The sequence below is a fragment of the Balaenoptera physalus genome, assembly GCF_965194825.1.
Source record: "Balaenoptera physalus genome assembly, chromosome: 3".
In the NCBI taxonomy this organism is placed as follows: Eukaryota; Metazoa; Chordata; class Mammalia; order Artiodactyla; family Balaenopteridae; genus Balaenoptera; species Balaenoptera physalus.
Window position 1 is genome coordinate 144,872,056 of NC_138890.1, and position 23,799 is coordinate 144,895,854.

Consider the following 23,799-nt stretch of genomic DNA (forward strand, 5'->3'; position numbering starts at 1 on the left):
ATGCCTTTCTTTAACGAAAATTATATACATTTTAGTCTTTCCCATTAGATGGTGACTTTAGGTTTCTTGTCTTAGTCTGTTTGGGTTGCTATAACGAAATACCAGAGACCATGTAGCTTAGAGACAACGAAATGTATTGCTCACAGCTCTGGAGGCTGGGCGTCTCAGATCAGAGCACCAGCAGGGTCGGGTGAGGGCCCTCTTCTGGGTTACAGACTTCTCGTTGTATCCTCACATGCTTGGCAGGGACTAGGGAGCTCTGTGGGGTCACTTTTATAAAAGCACGAATCTCTTCAAGAAGGCTCCTCCCAAAGGCCCCATCTCCTAATACCATCCCATTGGGCATTAGGATTTTAACATATGGATTTAAGGGGAGACATAAACATTCAGACCACAGCATTCTTCATGCAGAACAGTCACCCAGTGCATGCTACGGAGTCCAGTCTGTGCCACTGACTGAAGAGATGAGGGTATCTTTCCAGACAAGAGTTGCAGCCTGTTACAGAGGACTTCTGGAAAGAGAGTTTGTTGAGATTAACAGCCCTCCCGTTGATGCCTGACAATAACCAAGTTGGCAAAGAAAGTTTTTGTTTGTTTCTTTCTTTGTTTTATTGAAGTATAGCTGATTTACAATGTTGTGTTAGTTTCTGGTATACAGGAAGGTGATTCAGTTTTATTCTTTTTCAATTCTTTTCCATTATAGGTTATTACAAGATATTAAATATAGTTCCCTGTGCTATACAGTAATACCTCATTGATTATCTATTTTACATATAGTACTGTGTATCTGTTATTTCCAAGCTCCTAATTTATCCCTCCACCCTCCTTTCCTCTTTGGTAACTATAAGTTTATTTTCTATGTCTGTGAGTCTGTTTCTGTTTTGTAAATAAGTTCATTTGTGTTAATTGAAAGTTTTAATTTTTAACTAGGTTACTTAGTTTTTTTAATACACAAATGAATGTGGTAAATAAATAAATAAATAAATAAAGTCCAAACCACATAAAAGATGATGCAAGAAAAAGCAAGCCTGCTGCCACACCAGATATCCATTTACTCACAGTTCCCCTTACCCAGGGCAATCACTCCATGATTTGTCTATTTTTCCAGTAATTTCCCATGCATGTAAAGGCTTTTTTTTTTTTTAAGTAGGCAGTAGAGTGTAAATGTTAAGAGGCAGTTCAGGGCTCAAGTCCTGGCCTTTCTACTTATATTAATTAACATGTGTAAAATGCTCAAAACAGTGCCTGGTCCATAAGGCTTCAGGAAGGCGTAGCTTTATCATTTCTTTCCTTCTTTTTCTACACAGATGGGAGTATATTGTGCATCTGATCTATTATGCAACTTGCTTTTTAATTATTAATATATTAACTCTTGAAAACTGGCTATGTTCTAAGTCCTTCATATGCTTTATTTCATTGACTCCTTATAACAACCTTTGGGCCAGGTATGGTGAGTATCCCTATTTTACACACTAGGAATCAGACTGGACACAGAGAGGTTATCGTGTAATGTTCTCAAAGTCATCAGATCTGTATTTGAACCCTAGCAGTCTCACTTTCTTGCCTTGGCTCAACTTCTTTGTTCTACTCCCTTTCAAATAAGTTGCCTGATGTTTGTCTTTTTCCGTTTATTTTGGGTGGTTTTTTGGTATGTTGTTTTCAAAAACACTTTGCTATTCTCTTTTAGACCAAAGCCGACAAAAATTTCAGAACTGAATATTATGATGAACAGATGCAAATATTCAGAAGTATCATCCAAGAGAAGAAATCAAATTTTAATGCAGATTTAACTTTAAAATACACACCTTTTGAAGCAATTGGACAGTTTAAAAGTAAAGATTCAAAACCTTCTGACAAAAAAGACTTTTCAAATCATTTAAATGTCCAGGGTACCTTTCGATTTACATATTCCAAAAATGAAACTTACAAACGGCTGTTGTCATATTCTTCGAAGAAGGTAAGACCAAACATTTAATATAGAGAATATAATAGAATATTTTTCAAACTAACCAAACCTCCTCTTTTAAGTTTAATCGTTTAGAGCAGATAGAGCGCATAAGAGAAAGAAAAATAATACTCAACAAATCCTCAAATGTGTAGGTAGTTTGAAGGTCCAGAAGAAGAATGTTAACTGGAGAAAAATCTCTTCAGTATAGCAGTAATAAGTGGGTGAGATGTTTGTGGCTGTCAACAGAACAAGCATATTAAGAGTTCAGAGCATACTTTTTAGGACTTCCCTGGTGTTCCAGTGGTTAAGACTTCGTGCTTCCACTGCATAGGGCACGGGTTTGATCCCTGGCCAGGGAACTAAGATCCCACATGCCGCGTGGCGCCGACAAAGAAAAAAGGGAATTCAGAGCATGCTTTTTGACTGAGATTGTGGTGATAGACTGTTAAATTTATATTCTCTTCAGAAGTACAATGAAAAATCATACTAAGGAATTTTGGTAATTCACTGTAATGTCTTAGAATGATGGCTATTTACTTACTGTAAAGTGTATTTCTAAAGTAACAATGCCATGAAATTGTACACATTGCATATGAAATTGGTCTGCTTACTTTGTAATCATACCTTTAATTTGAGACTTTGAAAATGTGTTTGTTTTTTAATATTTAAGCCAGATTTAGAAGTTTGTTTCATCGCCTTTGGAATAAATATAGAATATATTTTCTGTAGTCAGTATGATGCTGGTAAAATGCTCACTCTTTCTTTTCTGATATCACAGTCTCCTATTTAGATACCCTTCTTCCACTTAAAAAATAATACTCATTCACTCTTAGTACTTATATTATGCCTAATTGTATAATGGGTCGGTCGATACATTGCCTCTATATCCACATGCACACTCGCCCAAAGGATGCAGTTGGAAAATCTTTTAAGTCATTCAACAAATATTTAATTGTGGACTTACTATGTGGCCAGGCACTGATCCAGGTGCTTAGAATACATTTGTGAACCAAACTCATAAAGAATCTTCTCATGGAGCTGAAAGTTTAGCAGGGGAAGATAGACAGAAACAAACATAACAGTAAAAAAGGAAGCTATATAGTATTTAGAAAATGATAGGTGCTATAGAATAAAATGAAATGTAGAGTAGTATAATGGCAATCAGGACTCCTGGGCAGATGGCAGTATTAAAAAAGAAGCTTAGGGTAGGCTTCACTGAGGAGATGAGCTCTGAATAAAGATTTGAAGGAGAGGAAATAGTCAAATAGTTATATTTGGGATGATATATCTGGCAGAAGAATCTATTAAAGACAAGTCCCTAAGATGGGAACATACCTGCCCATTGGGCCAAAGTGAACAGAAGGAGAAAAGTTTAGGGAGGTTACCTTGAATCAGATCATAAAGGGCCCCACAGCCTGTTCTAAGAGTTTGGTTTTTTCAGTGAGTGACATGAGGGACCATTGGAATGTTTTGAATAGAAGGTTGACATATTCTAATATATTTTCAGTGATTACTCTGGGTACTGTTGAGAAGAGATTATGAAAGTTAAGAGCAAAAGGAAGAAGGTTTGTTAAAACTATTGCAAGAATCCAGGTGAGAGATGATGACAGTTCAGAAAGGACAATTGTAGAGTCAAACATGACTCTACAAACGCCAAAATTTTTGGCCTGAGCAACCGGAAGGATGGAGTTGCTATCAACTGAGATGGAGAAAATTTCAGGTAGAGCAGGTTTGGAGAAGAAGACCAGTAGTTAAGTTTTAGTTAGATTAAGTTTGAGATGTCTATTAGACATTCCACTGGAGATGTCAAATAGGAAGTTGATGTTATGAGTCTGGAATTTGGGAAAGAGGTCTGGAATTAAGCTCTAAGTTTCAGAGTTGTTAATATATAGATGGTGCTTAAAGTCATAGGCTTTGGTGAGACCACTAATGAAGTTAGTGTGGATAGAAAAGAGAAGATCAAAGACTAAACTCAGGGAACTTCAATAGAAAGAGGTCTGAAGAAAGAGGAGTGAAGGAAAGCAACATGTGGCCAGTATAATGCTGTAGAACCTTGCTACTCAAAGTGTGGTCCATGGACCAGTGGCAACAACATCACTGAGAAGTTAGGATCTCAGACCCTACCCAAGACCTACTGAATTAGAATTGTGTTTTAACAAGATTCTCTAGGTGATTTGTTCACACTGTACATTTTGAGAAGAACTACCCTAGATAACAAAAAATAAATAAATTCTATAGAAGAGAAAAGAGTGATAAACTGTGTCAAATGTGCTAATATGTGAAAGATGAGGACTAAGAAGCACTGGCTTTAGCATTGTGAAGGTCACTGGTGCCCTTCAGAAGAGGTTTTGAACAAAAGAGAAGTTTTGTTGGAGTAGTGAGGGCGGCAGCATGACTGGGTTAGATTTAAGAGAAACTGGGAAGAGAGGAATTGGAAACAGCCAGTACAGAAAACTCTTTAAAGGAATTTTGCTTCTAATGAGGGTGAAGAAATGAGTGGCAAATGGCCAAACAAGTAAGGCCAAGAGATTATTTTTATTCCTTTAAGATGGAAGAAACAAGAGTATATCTGGATGGGAATAATCTAAGATCTACCTCTAAAATAAGTTGAGTCAAAGAACATAATGTCTTTCTGACAAGATACACCTAATTTTAGCAAAAACGAAAGGGAATCCAAATATGTTTTGTGCATCTTTGAGGTTGCATTAAGAATTATTATGCAAGTCATCAGGTGGAGAACACATATATATGGAGTAAGTTTCTTTAAGATTTTTGTTAGATACTGAATCACCCAATATCACCTGAAGTTAAGTCATGCAGTGTGAACAATTGTGCTTCTAAAACATAAAAAGTTTGGTGTGATGTTCGTATACACCAAGATGTACCTTTAAAAAAATAATAAAGCGTATTAAACTCCTATGCAATCAACACGTGCTAACCACAAGTACAGCAGGAGAACTTCAAAAGAACCTTCCACAAAATCATGGATGTCAGTTGTAGTTTAGTTTTGTCCAGGACAGTCTATAGCATTAAATCACATAGTTCTTTGTGACTGCCCCAGTTTTCCTTTGGAAATTTAAGCCATCATCCCTGGGAACATTAACTGCTGAGGTGTTTAGATTGGCTTGAAAGCCACAGCTTAAAATATTATCTGTCCCTCCTGTTATCAAAAATTGAGAGGACTTAGTAGAAGGCACAGAGAGACCTGAGACCTAGGTTTTTAGGACAAATCTCTGCCACAGACTCTGTGTGATTTGGGGAAAATAATTTGATACATTTGTATCAGAGTTTCCTCATGTGTAAAATAAAATTGGGCTTCATATATAACGTCTACATTTCCTTCCATTGTTAACATTTTTAAGTCAACTTAGGGAGGTATAATTTGCATGCAATAAAATGAAAATATTTTGAGCATATAGCTCCATGATGAGTTTTGACTATTTTATTCACCTCCTTAAACAAGATGTAGAATATTTCCATCACCTCAAGAAAATTCCTTCATGCCCTTTGCATCAATCCCCTACTGCCTGAGAGGCAACTACTGACCAGATTTCTCTGACCACAGCTTAGTTTCACCTGTTCTAGAACTTCATATAAATAGAATCATACAGTATATACTCTTTGGTGCCTGACTTTTTCGATTAGTACAATATTTTTGAGATTTATTTATATTGTTTCCTGTATCAGTAGTTTGTTCCCTTTTATTGCTAACTAGTATTCCTTTGTGTGAATAGACTACAATTTGTCTATTAATTCCCCTGTCAGTGGACATTTGTCATTTTCAATTTTAAGCTATTCTGACCAAAGCCTCTATAAAAGTCTCATACAGGTCTTTTTGTAAACTACTTTTTTACTGATCTTATGTAGAAGTGAAGTTGCTGGCCATTGGGGTAGATGTGTGTTGACTTTTACAAGAAACTGCCAAACAGTTCTCCACAGTGGTTGTACCATTTTACCCTTCCACCTGCAATGTGAGAGAGTTCCAGTTTCTGCACATCTGCATCAACAGTTTTGATAGGATTTTAAGTTTGCCATTCCAAGTGGGTTAAAGCGATATCTTGCGGTCACTGCTAAAAACGTATTGACTATGGAAATTCTAAATTTTGTGATTTTTGAATTCAAAATAATGGTGATAAAACTCATATTTCTTTTCTTCTGCTCTACAACAAAGGAAAAAATATTTCTGCATGTAAAAGGAGTCATTCACCTGGGAAGATTTGTGATGAGAACTCGGGATGTCATGCTGGCAACAACTTTCTTGGATTCTATAAAAGCTCTACCAGCTACCTATGAAAAGGGGGAATATTTTGCATTTTTGGAAACCTATGGAACCCACTACAGTAGCTCTGGGTCTCTAGGAGGACTCTATGAACTAATATATGTTTTGGATAAAGCTTCCATGAACCAGAAAGGTATACCTAGAAATAGAGTTCTAACTTCCAACATTGTTGTAACCATCCACTATTTCTAGTGTTATCCTCTTCCAATGGTTAAAGGCTTTAGAGTAGAGTTTTGTAACCTGCTTCTTTGAGATAACTCTCTCCCTGCCCTTTGGCCTCTAAAATCGTATCAAACAGCAAATTGACTTCCACCTCAAACAAGATGACTTGGCCCTGCACTACTCAGCAGCACTACTGAGAAATGCACAAAATCGTATTGCAATATAATATTATTTGGTGGTGCTGCTTTTAGTGAAATACTATTTAAAAGGTGAAAAGTACAAAAGACGTCATTTACATAACCTCTTGCTTAATCCATAGACTGGTTCAATTATATGTATGCCAATTATCTTCCAAAGTATTCTTCAGAATTGGAAAGGAAATGTTCTAAATTTTCTCTCACAGAGGAAGGAAGAAGCAATGTTAACAGCATGTAAATCTAAAGCAAGAGTGGAAAATTAGTTTTACCTCATATGACGACAATTCTAACTATGGGGTGGTGGTTGAATTGGGTCCATAAATAGGTTTCTGACCACACTTGAATCATGGAAAAGAGTCTATGATTGATCATCAGTGTCTGCCATATGCACAGAATAGGCCTATGTGCTACATAATTACCATCCTGACCTAAAGACTTCCTCAAAGCCTTTTAAGAATAAACTAGATGCCAAGTTTCTATGTTAATAAGTTTTAATTATTTATCTTGTGAGTAATTAAGCCTTAGTTACAGCACTCTTTAAAGAGGTGAAAGATGCCAGCATATCTCCTCTCTCTGCCCTCAAAGTTTTGGGGTGTGTCTCTTAGGGAAGGAAGTGTTGCCAAAAGCACTTCCATGGCTCTTTCTCCTTAGCCTCTGGCTGTGTCAAGCAAAAAATGGGATTCAGCTCTAATCTTAAAGCCTGACACTGTCCCCACAGTGGATAAACCCTTTATGGATGAAACAAATATGAATGGCCAGAACCAGTTGCTCTTGATGCTTCAGTCTAGTCTTGGGCCAGTAGATGCATTTCCAGGGGGAGTGGAGTATGAGGTTTCTTGGTTTATACTGCCTCACAAGGCTATTCCAGTGAGATGGCATAATGGAGTATCTAGGAGCCCTGCCCAGTAGGCTATATTGATAGATATCACATGGGGGAGGGGCACAAGAAGAATGTGTCTTGAGTAACTTGAAAATCAGAAGAGAAAGGCTCAGCAAGGGTGATCAAAACACAAAGAACTCTTCAGGCTAAGAGTTGCTTTGGTGAAACAACTCTATGGGCTGAAATCTTTCATCTTGGACAACTCAGAGCTCCCTACTTATATCTACTTACCTTCTGGTCTTAGTAGACAAAGATCATTAGGTGGACTCTGGGTCTTTGAAGAGGAAGTCATTCTTCTCACTTCTCTACTTTGCCACACCCAAGGTCCAAGCCACGTCCTCCACCTCATTTTGGGGTATCCAGACTCTGTTTGGTCATGGAGAGGTCCACAGCTGAGGTAGAGAATCTAAGCTTTAGGGAGTCATTTAGGTATTTTCATCCTCATCTTCGAATCAGAATTCTCATGCTTCTTAGGTTAAGGTTGGAAATCTAGTATTCTGAATTTCTAGCATTATCTTCCATTTTTATCCTCCCTCCTCCTTCACCATGGGAAATTCCACTGGATATTTCTTAAGTTCTCAGTAATTGTGGGTACACAAAAGATACTTGTTGAATGACTGATTGACTAAATGCCTCAGATCTCTACTTCTAAATCTCACCATGGGATCCTGGGATTAACTTAACTTCTCCCTTTCCTTCTTTGTAAAGCATTTTGGCTTCCAAGACAAACAACCACGTGTTTGTATACGTGTGTGTATATGTGTGTGTGATCTGAAATGATAAATAAGAGCAAAAACTGATATGGTCAATGAGCTCAGGCCTGGGAAGTTACTCTTAAAATGAAGAAATAATTTCCTCTTTTAAATCAGGAGAATAGACAATAAATTATATACTTGAGTAAATATTGGGATTTTTCTTCGTTATAACTGGAGCAACCACACACCACAATGAGTCAGCTCCCAAGACCAATGTCTACTAAACAGCATTCGTAGGACCAGAATAAAGTGTCATATATTTAAGCCATCTGCCCAAAGCAACAAACTAGCTACCTCAATGATGAACTGAGTCTTCCAAAGAGGATCAGGAGATGTTGATGCCTCCCATGACCAAATTATGAAGTTGATACAGAGAAGTGCTTAATAACCAGACAGCTCTTGTTTCTAATACCTACTTGGCTAATTACTAATTGAATACCATCAGCAGGTTCCTTAACTGCTTTGTGATTCCTTATGCTCATCTGTAAAATGAGGATAATAATAAAACTTACCTCAGAAAGTCAATGAGAGGATTAAATTAGTTGATTTACACAAAATGCTTAGAATGATGCTGGGCATATAATCATTGAATACATGTTAGACATTGTCTCCCTTTTATGGTATTAGAGGTAAAGGATGGACTATAGCCACCCTTGTCTGACTCATGTGCCTTTTAACAAGGGGTAAATTTATAGGACCTTTACCATTAAGTTGACAAGCAAAGTCAAAGGAGACCACTAGATTCTAATATGAGGGCAAAGCAGGGCAGATATAACCTGGCATTTGAGTTCAGTAATAATGTCTAGGAATCCAAGTAAGTATGTTTCTCACAAAATAGCAAAATTGGAATTTATTTATGATGTTGATAGACATAATCTAATAATTTCTAACTAAATATATTAAACAGGTGTTGAACTAAGGGATATACAGAGATGCCTCGGGTTTAATCTGGATTTATCTCTGAATGCTGGACTTGAAATCACAGGAAGTATTAATTCAGGCAATTGCTTAAAGAGGGGTGATGGTAAAATTGGTAAGTATGGCCTAACTTACTAGGGTAAAAAGAAGGAGGAAATGTCAATGAGAACTGCCCTGTCACTATGAGCCTTCTTTATTGTCTCCCCTCTTTATAAAAAACAACAACAACAACAACAAACTGAAAGTGCTTAAAAACTATTTTATCTTTTTTTTTCTGTTTTCTTTTTTTGCCACAAGCCACACCAGCTTGTGGGATCTTAGTTCACTGGCGAGGGACTGATCCCAGGCCCTCGGTGGTAAAAGCACGGAGTCCTAACCACTGGACTGCCAGGGAATTCCCAAAAGCTATTTTATCTTTACAGTGGTTCCCAAACTATTATAAACACAAGTAACCTGGGGACATGTATTCAATGGTATCATCATTGTGCAGGTCGTGAACTGCACAGCTCTGGGGAATACAGCCATTCACACTGTGGTCATTGTAGATTTGTATTTTTATCATGGCAATGGTAGAAGCCCGATGGTAGAAAAATATCTTGAGGAAAGTTTTCTTTTTTCCCCCTAATTTTAACAAAGCTTCCAAATGGCCTAGTGACAGTGCGATCTGTGTCCATCAAGAAAGGAGAAGGCCAAAGCCATCTCCCTAACTCAGTCTTCCACCTGACTCAAAATCCCTAATTCACCTTCACCCAATTGGTCAAAAGGTACAAGCTTCCAGTTATAAGATAAATAAGTACTGGGGATGTAATGTACAACCTGATGACTATAGCCAACAGTGCTGTGTGATGTATTTGAAAGCTGCTAAGAGAATAGATCCTAAATGTTCTCATCACAAGGAAAAAATAATTTCTGTAACTATATGAGGTAATGTGCGTTAACTAAACTTATTGTGATAATCATTTTGCAATATATATGTATGTCAAGTCATTATGCTGTACACCTTAAACATACCATATTGTACGTGATTATATCTCAATAAAACTGGGTGAAAAAAAGAAAATACCTAATCCATCCTTAACATTAAATCAGTGCATAACATTTTTAAAAATATAATTTTTTTGGTATAAATATTACTTCTGTTGCTAATCATTAGCAGATTTATAAGCATGAAGTAGTGGAGTTCTCAATTTGTACTCTAATCAGAAATACTTGAGAGCATTCTCAGAAATACAAATGCTTGAGACTCACTTAAAGAGTGATTTAAAGAGTCAGCTGACGCAGAGCACAGGGAGATCAGCTCAGTGCTTTGTGTCGACCTAGAGGGGTGGGATAGGGAGGGTGAGAGGGAGATGCAAGAGGGAGGAGATATGGGGATATATGTATATGTATAGCTGATTCACTTTGTTATACAGCAGAAACTAACACACCATTGTAAAGCAATTATACTCCAATAAAGATGTAAAAAAAAAAAAGTCAGCTGATAGTGGAGAAGTAGAAGAGAGGAAAACCTAATAATTTTAAAAGCATACCAGCCACTAACATGTGACCATGCTTGGAAACTACTGATGAAGTGAGAAGAAAACTGACCTTGCCATCAAATGTCATAATTTCAAAATTTGGCCATTAAGCTTACTGTGTGATCTTGGGCTAGTCACTCCATCTCTCTGAGGCTCAGTCTTCTCATCTATAAAAATAAAGAAGGATGAACAAAAATCACCTTGAAATTACTTTTTAGTTCAAAAAATTCACAACTCTAAATGATTCACCAAAAACTTTTTAAAAGCGGTTTAGTCTGGGAGAGACTGAGGGAGAAATAACGTAAAAATTGGGGTGGAAAGAAATTGTGCTTTTTACTTTATTCTTTTTTATACTCTGAAGTTTTTTATAATATTAAAATAGTTTAAAGCAAACTTACACAAAATATAATTATGAAGGTAAGTCTGCAACAAAAAATGTATCCAATCAAGAGTCGTGTTCCCATATGTGCATGTGCTTAGGTGATGAACTTTAAATTATTAATGTATCTCAAGCATCATACCATTTATATTTTCTTTAAAAAGATGATTGAAATCTATAATTGACTACTAATAAAAATTACCCTTGGAGATTTGGGGTGAAAAAAATTACATAAGTAATATTTATAAGTAAAATTCAATAAATGTACTAGACTATACCTTATGAAAGGGGTTCAATAAATGTCTATCAGATGTCACAGAACTATGCATGCTTCACTTATGTCTTCTTTCTCTTCTCAGAAAACTTCATGAGTGACGACCTCATCGATGATGTTATTTCATTCATAAGAGGAGGAACAAGAAAACATGCAACTGAACTGAAAGAGAAGCTTCTCAAAGGAGCCAGGATGATTAATGTGACTGACTTTGTAAATTGGGCCTCTTCCTTAAATGATGCTCCAGTGCTCATAAATCAAAAGGTAAGAAATATTTATTTTCACATAGAAGATTTTGTCATTTTCTTACTAAATGTAATTGCTGGTTCAGATGAACAGTTAACTTCATCTGAAAGAGATGTGAGCATTCAAATGCACTCCCATCTCATCCCTGAAAGAAGCATGGCATAGAAGAAAGGCACAGAGGGGGCATCAGACCAACCGGGCTGAGTCTGAGTCTCTGCTCCTCACTAGATGTGTAATCTTTTCTGACTTCTGCAACACTGAATTCTCCAGGGCTCCATGTTTATTTTGAGGATTTAATGTGATTGCTTGTATAGAGACTATAGCACAGATTGGTACAAAATAGTTGCACAGAAATTGTTAGTTCCCTTCCTGCTGCCCCAGTTGTCCCTTGCTTTCAGGTGACATCATACCACCACTTCCAACACAGGAGAATTGTATTTATCAAGGGCCTTTGTGAAAGGGAAGTTCATAAGTTCTCAGAAAATAAGACCAAGAGTGAACAATTCTCATGGTCAGGAAATCCTTTCCTTTTTGTATCTTGATTATAATAGTCTTCCGTTTATAAACCTTTTGGGACTTTACAGTCTTGGTGCTTATTCCTAAGGGGAAAAAGCTACATTATAATTGTAAAGATATAAATGCCAATGTTATTTAGCCTCATCATTCTCTCCCCAAACTAACTATAAAGGCTATGTGTTTTCCTTTATTGCTATTTTGTTCCCGATATTATTAGAAAGTATTTTTCCTACTTTCTTCTATAGCTTTCAATTTTCCCTGTATGTTTCACAATTTTCTTCCCTCGGGTCAAATTTATCTTTGATTGCCCCCTACTTCCTTTTGATTAACTTGAGTTATAAACATGTTGACATTTTTTTTTTTTTTTTTTTTTTTTTGGCCACACTACACAGCATGTGGGATCTTAGTTCCCCAACCAGGGATCAAACCCATGCCCCTGGCAATGGGAGTGCGGAGTCTTAACCACTGGACTGCCAGGGAAGTCCAACATGTTGACATTTTTGATAGGACTAGTTATTAGAGAATTGTGTTCCTTCATTCTTCATTACTGTCTTTAAAGAGTGAGTGAAACCACCAAAACTACTTCATTTATGTGAGAGAGAAACTCAGAAACTGGAAAATTGTAATGTACTCTCCCTTTAGGTTGTGGAAATCTACCCAGTTGTAAATGTGCAAGCACATCTGTGAGAGTCTTCACATATTTTGTCCCAAAACTAGGACAAAGAGAGGAAAAAAGTTGTCCAAATTAGCATGCCCATATATAAAATTAAAATCAGAAGAGACCCCTTTTATTTTGTCATATTTAAATAATATTTAAATTCATTATCTTGAACTCAGTGAAATAAATCTGTTTCAGAAGATCTTAAATAAGAAAAGAATTGATTCGGAATTCCCTGGCGGTCCAGTTGGTTAGGACCCCACACTTTCACTGTCAAGGGCCTGGGTTCAATCTCTGGTCAGGGAACTAAGATCCCACAAGCTGCGTGACCAAAACAAACAAACAAACAAGAAAAAAATTGATTTAGGTGGATGTTTACATTCAGATGGACACCTAAAGTGTCTTGTCTTCTCATTTCTACAAAGGACGTTCAACTGTCCTTGTATGGATCCAAGACTGTTCTCTGAGGAGGTCTTAATAATAGTCCATCATATTCCAGAGCTGATTTTTAAAATCTCAAGTCAATAAAGTATCTGCTGAAGATTTACTACTGGATTTACTAGAACTATTCAAAAAACTTCACAACTCTGTTGGCACAGTCCTACTGGCTGGATGCAAAATATAGTTTTACCCTATTTTTAAGGGCAACTATTGACCCCCAGATTTTTAGATTGGTGGGCATTCTGTCTAAAATAGCTGTATGTTTCTTTCTTCATGAATTGGAAACCTGGACTCTTCATATCAATGTTCTGCCTAAGAAGAAGGCAACCATAGTTAGTCCACCATGAAACACTTTTTAAATTTATCTTCTTGGAGGAGAAGTTCAAAAAATAGTAAAATATTATGGTTTTTATTGACTTCATATGGCTTTTAAATCTCTAAAGAGACCTGAGATGTAGCTTAATTTGACCTTGAAATAGACTCCAAGTTATTTTGCTCTCATAAATGCAAGTGGTCCTTTGGTTAACTGGCATTTCCATGAGGTAATTAAACAATCTATAATCACTAATTCATTCTTTGGTAATTTGAAGCATTCCATTGTCTGCATATGACATGTCCAAGCACTGGGGATGACCTTACTATTAAAATAATTGGCCCTCCTATTTAATTATGTAAAGAATTGATAAAACCTCTCCCCACTCACACTAAACTGGTTTATATTTAATTCTCTGTAGCAATTTGTCAATTATCTAGGTATTTATGTTGCAAAGAGTTTCTCTTGGAGGAAACAGGAAGAAGTTATATCACTCTAAATTAAAGGCTGTTTAAATATATTACTGAGATTTTCTAAGTGAAGCACTTGGTTTTATTTATATTTATTTTCCACACTAAAGTAACTATGACCATGCTATATTAAGCAGAATCTTGTGGCTTTGATTATCCTTTTGTTTGTGCATCAACAGACCCCAGATCACTTCTTGAGGAATGTCTTGGCCCAGTCCAAGAATTTTCCTTCAGCCCTTCTCCCTGCAGAGGAGATAGGCTGGGTCTCTCTTTCAATATTGACTTTTTCATAGTCTTCAACTTTCATGAAAGTGTATTAATTCCATTCCAGCTTACCTGAATATTAACACAAATGGCTCTACATTTTACCTCAATAGAATAGCTGAACTTTGGTTTCTTAAGCTTACTGCTACAAACTAGTTATAAAGATGTCAGGTGAGAGAAATTACATTTAGTAACGATTGCCTGAGAGATAAAAAGTTTAGGATTTCCTCCAGAGCAGTAGCAGTAAAAATCCGCAGAGCTAGCATACAGCATATTGGCTTCCTGAAAAGTTTTGTTTTTGCATGCTAAAGAACAAAGTTATTCTTGCTTTATTTACTGAAAGGATGTTACAAAATACAATGTCCCCTTTATGAGAACTCATGGGAGATACAGCTCTTAATTCTCAGTTTCAAGGATCATTTTGTTTCTCTTGGGAATCAGGTGAGCTTTTCTTACATGCAAATAATCATTAAAATTCAGTTGTCTTTTTCAATGTGCTGGAAATATAACCAAATTTATGACTCACACTTGTGCAAATGGATGGGTCCTCCTGCATGAATTTTGTGTATTTGTGTTTCTTTTGCCTTTATCTTGCCTTTTTCGTTCTTTCTCAATTCTCCTTTCCTCATTTCCCTCAACCACTCTTATCCACACACATGTCAAGTTAGATTAAGCTCTTTCTGGAGCAACTTTGAATAATAATGAATTAATTTATCTACCATTTTTGTTATATTATACAACCCTTAGAGTGATGCACCAGATGTTAAAGAACATCAGAATTTTAAAGAGCTGTGGTACCAGTGTTCTACGTTATAGTCATTACAGTTATAATTATATAGTAAAAATCATTCCTAACTCTCTTGTATAGCAATTAAAAAAAAAAAAAACACTCATTCTTTCAACAAACTACATTTGGTACGTATAGTTTCATCAGTTTGGAAGCCTGAAAGAAACCTAAATGTACTTAATATCAAACAGTATTGTCAATTTATTTGTATTTTAGCATTTTGCGTGATAGATTACATCCACGGAAAATGGTAGAAATAGAAGGGAGTTAGCTAGTATAGGAGAAAAATGAAAACTGTTTTCTTAGTTAACCGCAGGCCAAAGTTCATTAGAAAAGCATGCTATTCTTCAAGCAAACTTCAAGAAGTATATTTTAATCGTTCTTTGTCTTCTTGTGGGATTCTCGACTCCTGGGTTTGAGGCTCCTCTGAAACTATTTGCCATTGCACATCCTTCCTCTTTATCTGTTTAAACACTGTTTATGCATTTCATCCAAACTGTATTTTCTCCAAGACCCGCTATTCTTGTATCTTCAGTTATCTGGCCTTGACTTTCCTTTGAAAGGTCAGACAAAATGAACTTCTTTTCTTGAAAATCAAGATAACTCCACCACAGGCTTATGTTGTTTGTGCCAATGAGGCAACATTGGTAAGAGGTTTCTTTCTTCCAAATAAACACGTCATAGTTGAAATCTGAATCCTACGTGCTAATTCATAAAAGACTATGCTAGGGGATTGTTGTGGTGACTTCGTAGAAATTCTTGATATATTCTGGATATGAGCCTATTCTCACATAAAATTGTTACAAATGTCTTCTTTCATTGGAGAACTTTCACCCTTCAATAGTATTCTTGATAACAGATATCCTCTTTTTTACTTTTTAGTTTGAAATAATTTTAGACTTTTAATTGCGCAAATAGTACAGACAGTAAAATTTCGAAAACAGCACAGACTTCACACATACCCTACACCCAGCAGCCCCAACATGTTAACAGCTTCAGAACCATAGTACAGTTATCAAAATCAGAAAAATTAACATTGACTAAATCACAGAGCTTATTTAAATTTCACTGGTTTTCCCCCTGATGTCCTTTTTTCTGTTCCAGGATCCAAGAAGGATCCCGTGCTGCATTTAATTGTCATGTCTCCTTAGTCCCCAGTCTGTGACAGTTCCTTAGACTTTCCTTGTCATTCATGACCTTGGCACTTTTGATGAACATTGATCAGTTATTGTGTCAACTGTCTCTCAGTTTAGGCCTAGAGTAGATTGAGGTTCTGCATTTTTGGCAAGAATACCAAGAAGTGATGTTGTGTCCTTCTTAGTGCCTCGTATCAGGAATTATGATGTTGATTTCTTTAATGTAGTCAAATGTATATTTCTTTTCACTATAGTTAGTGCTTTTGTGTCCTATTTGAAGTCTTTCCCAACCTCAAGGTCTTGAAGATACTCTCCTATATATTATCTTCCAGAACCTTTATTGTATTGCTTTTACATTTCAATCTACAATCAACCTAGAGTTGTTTTTTATGTGTGCTATAGGTTTGAAGGTCACTTTTTTAAAAATTTCACTAGGAATATCTCATTGTCCTAGAACAATTTATATTGTGTTATTTATTGTATCTGTTAGAATCAAGCATTGGTCTACTTTCAAAGTAGACTGTTTTGAAGATCTTCTCCATTATCTTTGTTTTTTAGCAATTTTACTCTAATGTGCCTAAGTGTGAAAAGAACAGTTTTAACCTTGCTTTTCATTAATGGAGTATCTTGATGCCTTGCACCAGGTTTATAATATTCTCCACCATTAGTTCTTCAAATACTGCTTCTTATACATCTCCTTCGGGGACTCAAATTACGTAGATCTTTTACCTTCTCACTCTATCTTTTATGTTTCCTATTGTCTTTCTGTATTTCCTTACTTTGTATCTCTTCATGCTTCATTGTCAACATCTTCTTCTAACCTATATTTCAATTCATTAACTTTACTTCAGTTGTGTCACATCTGCTATTTAACCAGTCCATTAATTTGTATATTATATAGCAAGTTCTAATTCTCTTTGTTTATTTTTTTCAAATCTTCTACTTTTAAAAATAATTTTCAGTTCTCTGCTAAAATTTTTAATCTTGTCTCTTACGCTTATGTAAACATAGTTGTTTTAAAGTCTACGTCTGATAACTCAAATCTTGGCATTCCCAAGCTCTGTTTCTCGTTTCTATTATTTCTACTGATTCTCATTCACGTTGGCTCATTTCCTTGTGTACCTAGTTACTTTTATTGTGGGCTGGATATTATACTTTAAAAATTGCTATCAGAGTAGCTTGAGGCCTGAGATGCTTTTATTGTCTTCAAAAGAAATATATATTTGTATCTGAAAAGCCTCTGGGGTACTAATGACTCAGGATTATTTTAAAACCAGCTGCAGTCTTTGCCAGGGCTACCTCAATTCCAATTCCCTTTTACTTCTAGGGCTGCAGTCCTTTGGGGCCCAACCCAAAGCACAACTTATTTACCTTTGCTGTCCTGAATTCCAAACTTTTTTCCCCAGCCCAGTAACGTGCTGCTCTACCTCTTAGCTCCTCGACTGCCTCTTCCTGATTTAGGAAATGTGTCAAGGGGACTGGTGACCCGGAAGTACTGGGCTCACCTCACTGAACTTCCACCTCCTCCCAGATCTTAGCCTAGTAATGTTTTGTTACCTTGTTAGTTCTCCAGGGCTTTCAAGCAAATTTTTTAATTTTACTTTTATGTTGTTCAGCTTTTCTCATTGTCCTCAGAAAAAGGATTAGTTGACTTTATTTAATCCATCATTACTCTTCGGCAGGAATTTGTGGTGTGTGTGTGTGTGTGTGTGTGTATATATGTATATATAACTATTTTTTTAAATAAATTTATTTATTTATTTATGGCTACATTGGGTCTTCGTTGCTGTGTGCTGGCTTTCTCTAGTTGTGGCAAGCGGGGGCTACTCTTCGTTGTGGTGTGTGGACTTATTGAGGTGGCTTCTCTTGTTGTGGAGCACGGGCTCTAGGTGTGTGGGCTTCAGTAGTTGTGGCATGCGGGCTCAGTAGTTGTGCCTCGTAGGCTCCAGAGTGCAGGCTCAGTAGTTGTGGCACACGGGCTTAGTTGCTCAGCAGCATGTGGGATCTTCCTGGACCAGGGCTCGAACCCGTGTCCCCTGCATTGGCAGGTGGATTCTTAACCACTGTGCCACCAGGGAAGTCCTGTGGTATATTTATTAATCTTGTCTTTTGATTCCAATTGCTTCTAAATTTTGTGGTCTCTTATTTCAAAGTACTGTGCCACCAAAGTGTCTCAATTTCTTACAGGTTATCTACTCAAACACCTTTATAGTCACACAATTGAATTTTCTTACATTAAATAGGCATATGATACAAGTTTTCTATACGTGTTTTACATATGTACATAAAACATAGCCCTGTATACTCTATATGTGTTATATATGTAACATAACTAAGAATTTTTTGAATTCTGCCTTATATTACTAGAGTAATCTTCTTTCCGTCTTAACACCCTCAAATCTCAACTTCATAGTCATTTTCTCAGGAAAGCCTTTCCAAACTTCCCTGATTCAATGGTAGCAACTATGCATCTTACTCCAGGAATTCAAGTGTACAAAATAAATCATTTTACTTCATTTATTTTAGTATAATTAAATTTGACATTGACATCCCATCCTTCCATGCTGCTGGAAAATTCATCCTTCATTCATTTGTTGGATGGGGTTCAGGGTAGCTCTTGCTTGTCCTGATGCTTCTGTCTGGGAAATGAAGATACGATATACATAAGTATTTAGTCCACGGTGGTCATCCTGATAACCTCATTGTTCAAGTTTACAAGTTCACTTGAAGTCAGGTGGTTGCAAACTTTCCATGCCAACATTGGGCATGGGAGTCATTGACGAAGCTGTAGCCTCTTCCTTGATAGCCACCTTCCCTAGGGGCACTCCAAAGATTTTGCTACTTCCCAAAATAGCTGCTAGAGATCTAGCTATGGTTTCCTGCTACTTGAGGTACATGCTAACTCTACCCTCTTCCTGGACTGGAGGAATGCCCCCACCTTGGTGGCATTCTTCCCACACTCCTTCTCCCAACAAAAATTTATCAATGAGTTCAGGCTTTTAAAGAAAAAAATATCAATAAAGAGTTTGCCTTTAGGGGCATTCTGGACTTGGCATCACACACAAACCACCTCTTAGACAAGAGATCACAAGCACTTTCCTGCCTTCTGGAAAAGGGGAGGCAGAAAAAAGGCAGCAAAAAGGATTCACAATATGTCAGTAAATTAGCCTGCTAAAACTTTAAATCCCTGACTGTTCATTGTTAAAATACATATACCTGTCCTTTATAGCACCTAGTCACAGTTTCCATTTGAAATTTGTCTGTATGATTATTTTAATATCAGTCTCCTTACCTCCATAATGGGATCTCCATGATTACAGAGATCATGACTAGTTTTGATCACTGGTAGTCTTAAAAGCTAACATCATATCTGGCAATAATAATCATTCAATAAGCCTTTGTTGAATTAATGAAGCAATGAATAAATAATTTAGTGAAAAATATTGCACAAGCTCTGTCTATAGGAAAAGACCTAAAATTAAATGTTTTGCTCTCTTGCAGCTGTCTCCGATATATGATCTGATTCCAGTGAAAATAAAAGATGCACACCTAAAGAAACAAAATTTGGAAAGAGCCATTGCAGACTACATCAATGAATTCAGTGTAAGAAAATGCCAACCGTGCGAAAATGGAGGGAATGTGATTCTGCTGGACGGACAATGTTTGTGTTCCTGCCCAAACAAGTTCGAGGGAGTTGCCTGTGAAATCAGAAAATAGAAAATCTATGAAGGTGAGAACAACTCCTTTGATATTATTAAGGACAAAAACATACATTTGGGGGTTATTTAATTTGAAAACCAGCTCTTGAATTAATTTGCGCTAGACTTCTAGATTATCCATATAGACAGAAGATAAAGATTGAATGAATAGTGGAAATAGACAAATCAGCCTTTATGTGTCATTTAGCACACAAATTAAAAATCTACCTCTACATCTAAACAGAACTATAAACAAATAATAAATTGTAATAATTGTATTACTTTTTAATTATAAAAAATGTTCATATAAAGAGAAAAGCTTACAGAAATATAACAAACATCCAGGTGGACATATACTCATCATGTGCATATATGTGTGTGCATACATACAGGTAAATACTTCAGAACCCTTTTATAAGAAAAACAATCACAGATACAATAGAGTACTTTGTACCACATCACCTCCCCCGCAAAAAAAGCCCAGGTCCATTCTTCTCTCCCACACTACTCAGATACAGTCACTTTCTTTTTTTTTTCTTTTTCCAGTTTTATTGAGATATAATTGACATAGAGCATTGTATAAATTTAAGGTGTACAGCGTAATGATTTGACTTACATGGATCATGAAATGATTATCACAATGTTTAGTGAACATCCCTCATCTCATCTATAAATAACAAAATTAAAGAAATAGAAAAAAATATATGTTTTCCTTGTGATAAGAACTCAGGATTTATTCTCTTAACGACTTTCATATATAACATACAGCAGTGTTAATTATATTTACCATGTTGTCCATTACATCCCTAGTACTTATTTATCTTATAATTGGAAGTTTTACCTTTTTGACTGCCTTCATCCGCTTCCCCCTCCTGCCAACGCCGCCTCTGGTCACCACAACTCTGATCTCTTCTTCTATGAGTTTGTTTGTTTATTTGGTTGGTTTTGAAGTATAATCGACCTAAAACACTATGTTAGTTCCTGTTACACAGCATAGTGATTCGATATTTCTATACGTTTCAAAATGATCACCATGGTAAGTCTAGTTACCATCTGTCACAATATAAGATATTATGTAGTTATTGACTACATTCCTTACGCTGTACATTCCATACTCCTGACTCATATTTTGTACCTCTTAATCTCTCTCATCTATTTCTTTCTTTCCTTCACCCTCCTTCTCTTATAGTCACTTTCATTAAGTTAGAGTGTATCCTTCCAGTCCATATTTTTTACTTGTACTAAATACATCTGTACCAATAAGAAAATACTCAATGTTGTTTTGGCTTTTTAAAATTTACATAAATGGTATTTACTGAATTTTAATTTTGCAATTTTAACTTTACTAGTGTTTAAGAAAACTGAGTTTCTGCACTTTTTACAGCTAATCATCTGAAATCATATTATTTTACTTTTTTCAAAGAAGAATGACTTTAGCTCTGTTTCTAATACTAAGAGGATCTCCTTGGTCTTTCATTCTGGTAGAATTAATTAGAATCCTAATAGATAAGTAAGATTTAGCTCAACTGTTAATTATCACAAGATTAGCTAATTAGATTAACTTCCTATGGAAAGCTTACATTTTTGATTGAATAAGCAGTTTCCTACAACAAAATGTCTGAAACAATTATGTAGTTCCCTCAAACAAAGATTCACAGTCTCAAGTTTATCATTCAAACATACTTTCAACTACTGCTACAAAAATTTTTTTACAAAATTTTTAATATTACAGGAATGTCTTTTGCCCTTCTTAGCAAACACAGAAACTCAACAACATGGTGACAATATACATGTTTAGATTTCTCTGAAATTTTAGGATAATTGATTTTTCCTATATACTATCTCTGTCTCTCATCTATCTAAAATGTCAACCCAATGTTCTGTATTCCAAAAAGCATTAGTAGTCTCCAAAAATCCATCCTCAAGACCACTGTTTTCTACCTATTTCTCTCTATGTGGACTATTCTTCAACTTTCTGTGATTTCTTCAGCTCTGCCTTCTAATTTTTCAGTTCTTTTTTCCAGCTATGTATAGGCTATACCGTTTAACCAATCTATAGAGGATTTTAAAAAATTATTTTAATTATAAAATAATTTTAATTAAATTATAAATAAATTTAATTTCTGTATGTTTTGTTTTGTTTTAAGTCTATTTTTTTTCTTTCCTGGCCTACTGGATTTTTCCTATTTTTATTTCTTTGAACATGTTAAATATGTTTATATAGAAGTCTCTCTCAGATTGATCCAGAATATATAGTTTCTGCATGTACTCAATCTCATGGCATTTTTTTCTTCCTTGAGTACTTAAGAATTTTTCATCTCAGGCCTCGTCTTCAGTGGAATTTGTTTCCTGTGGGAACTTTGTCTACTCTGGGTAGTGAAGGTAATCCTAAGGTTGTTTGCTTCTGGGGAAGCCCCATTGTTTTCATCCCTTTGCACCAGTTTTTCATGTAAATGTCTTGGTTTGAGTTCTACATTTTGGATTTATGGATAATGAAAATCAAGGTCCCTCCTCCTATATGTGTATCACATTTTTGAAAACACTGGTATCTTCTGGTTGACTTTTCATGCCTGATCAATGATGGTCCACGAGTTCCTTGCTGAGACACTAGACCACAGTGAAACCTTTCTTGCTGAGTCTTTCCATTGAGGGAGCTCTTCCAGCTATCCAGTTTTCTGCAGAATGTTCAGTTCCAGCTTTCCACACAAACTGGGCCGACCCCCTTTATGAAGTTGAAAACCTTAAGACGTCATTTTTCTTTTTGCATACTATTCACCTAGGGTGAAAGGCTCTGCAACTTTCTCCTCCATCAACCAATCCAACCTCCCTCTCCTTATGTGTTTCTACTTCTTCCAGACTAGTGGTTCTCAATCAAGTTACCCATTGTATTTACCTGGTTAATTTTTTTAAAAAGGGCAAAAAGAGAAACACAACAAAACAGATATCCATCCCAAGTTAATTAAACCAGAACCTTTGTGGTGGATATTGCCTGGCCATGGTTCTCTTTTTCTTCCTTTCTCTCTTTCTTTCTCTCTTTCTCTCTTTCTTTCTCTCTTTCCTTCTTTCTTTCTTTCTTTCTTTCTTTCTTTCTTTCTTTCTTTCTTTCTTTCTTTCTTTCTTTTTCTTCCTTTCTTCTTTTAAATTCTCTGGTTATTCTAATCTATAGCCAGGGTTAAAAACCTCTATTCTGGACCCAGGCCAATTAACACCTCCAATGAAATCTCCTCCAGCATCTTCAGGCATCAGTTCTCTGTCTACGCTCCCTGAGCACTTTCCCCCCTGCTCTTCCAGCACTAATCACACTTACTCTCCTGACACAAGATGAACATCACCTCTAGTTTGGAAATGTGTCTTATATCTTAAATCTCACTCTTCTCCCAGCACCTAAACAGTATCTCACACATTATGGTACAACAAGAGAAAAGGATGAATAAATGGGTGGGTGGATTGACCCAAAGTTGAAGTTCTATTAATCATTAAGATTTGATAATCTTTTGTTTTTTTCCTAGGATTGCCAGCCAAAAAAAAAAAAAAAAAAAAAAAAAGAGCTGCTGTTTGTTTCCCTGGGATCGTATGGAAAGAAAAACATCAGGACCTTCCAGAGATCAGGACCTGCCAAATGAAAAGCAACGTGCTTCATGAAAATCCTGCCAACCTCTGAAGACTCCTCTCTCTTAGATCCACAATGCTTCTTTTCCTCCTTAAACTCCTATGATGTTTCCATTTTTTATTCCCTAATGAGGAGAGTCAGCAGTGAAATATGCCAGGACTGCTTTCTCCCACAGCCAATGCCAATCCCTTGCTAACAAAACAAAATTGAATTAAAAAGAGAGTGTTGGTTAAAAAGATTTAAAGTAATTGCGAAAGATCTTTGTATGATGAATACGTTCTGCCAGTTCCATTACCACAAGTCTGTATCATGCCGTTGTGCTCTTGTTTACGTTCTTGCATCTTGTTCTGT

At 36.1% G+C, this 23,799-nt stretch overlaps 1 protein-coding gene across 1 annotated transcript in view; it reads left to right on the plus strand.

Annotated features, from left to right (window-relative positions):
- The window catches only part of C9 (complement C9), a 55,088-nt gene extending 31,402 nt beyond the window's left edge, over positions 1-23,686 (plus strand). The window contains exons 6-11 of the mRNA XM_082453794.1: positions 1,688-1,957; positions 6,120-6,360; positions 9,129-9,254; positions 11,395-11,573; positions 19,642-19,870; positions 23,348-23,686. Coding sequence (XP_082309920.1) covers positions 1,688-1,957; positions 6,120-6,360; positions 9,129-9,254; positions 11,395-11,573; positions 19,642-19,857 — 1,032 coding nt within the window. The 3' untranslated portion in view covers positions 19,858-19,870; positions 23,348-23,686. The remainder of the gene's footprint in view (positions 1-1,687; positions 1,958-6,119; positions 6,361-9,128; positions 9,255-11,394; positions 11,574-19,641; positions 19,871-23,347) is intronic.
- The last annotated feature ends 113 nt before the right edge of the window (positions 23,687-23,799 follow it).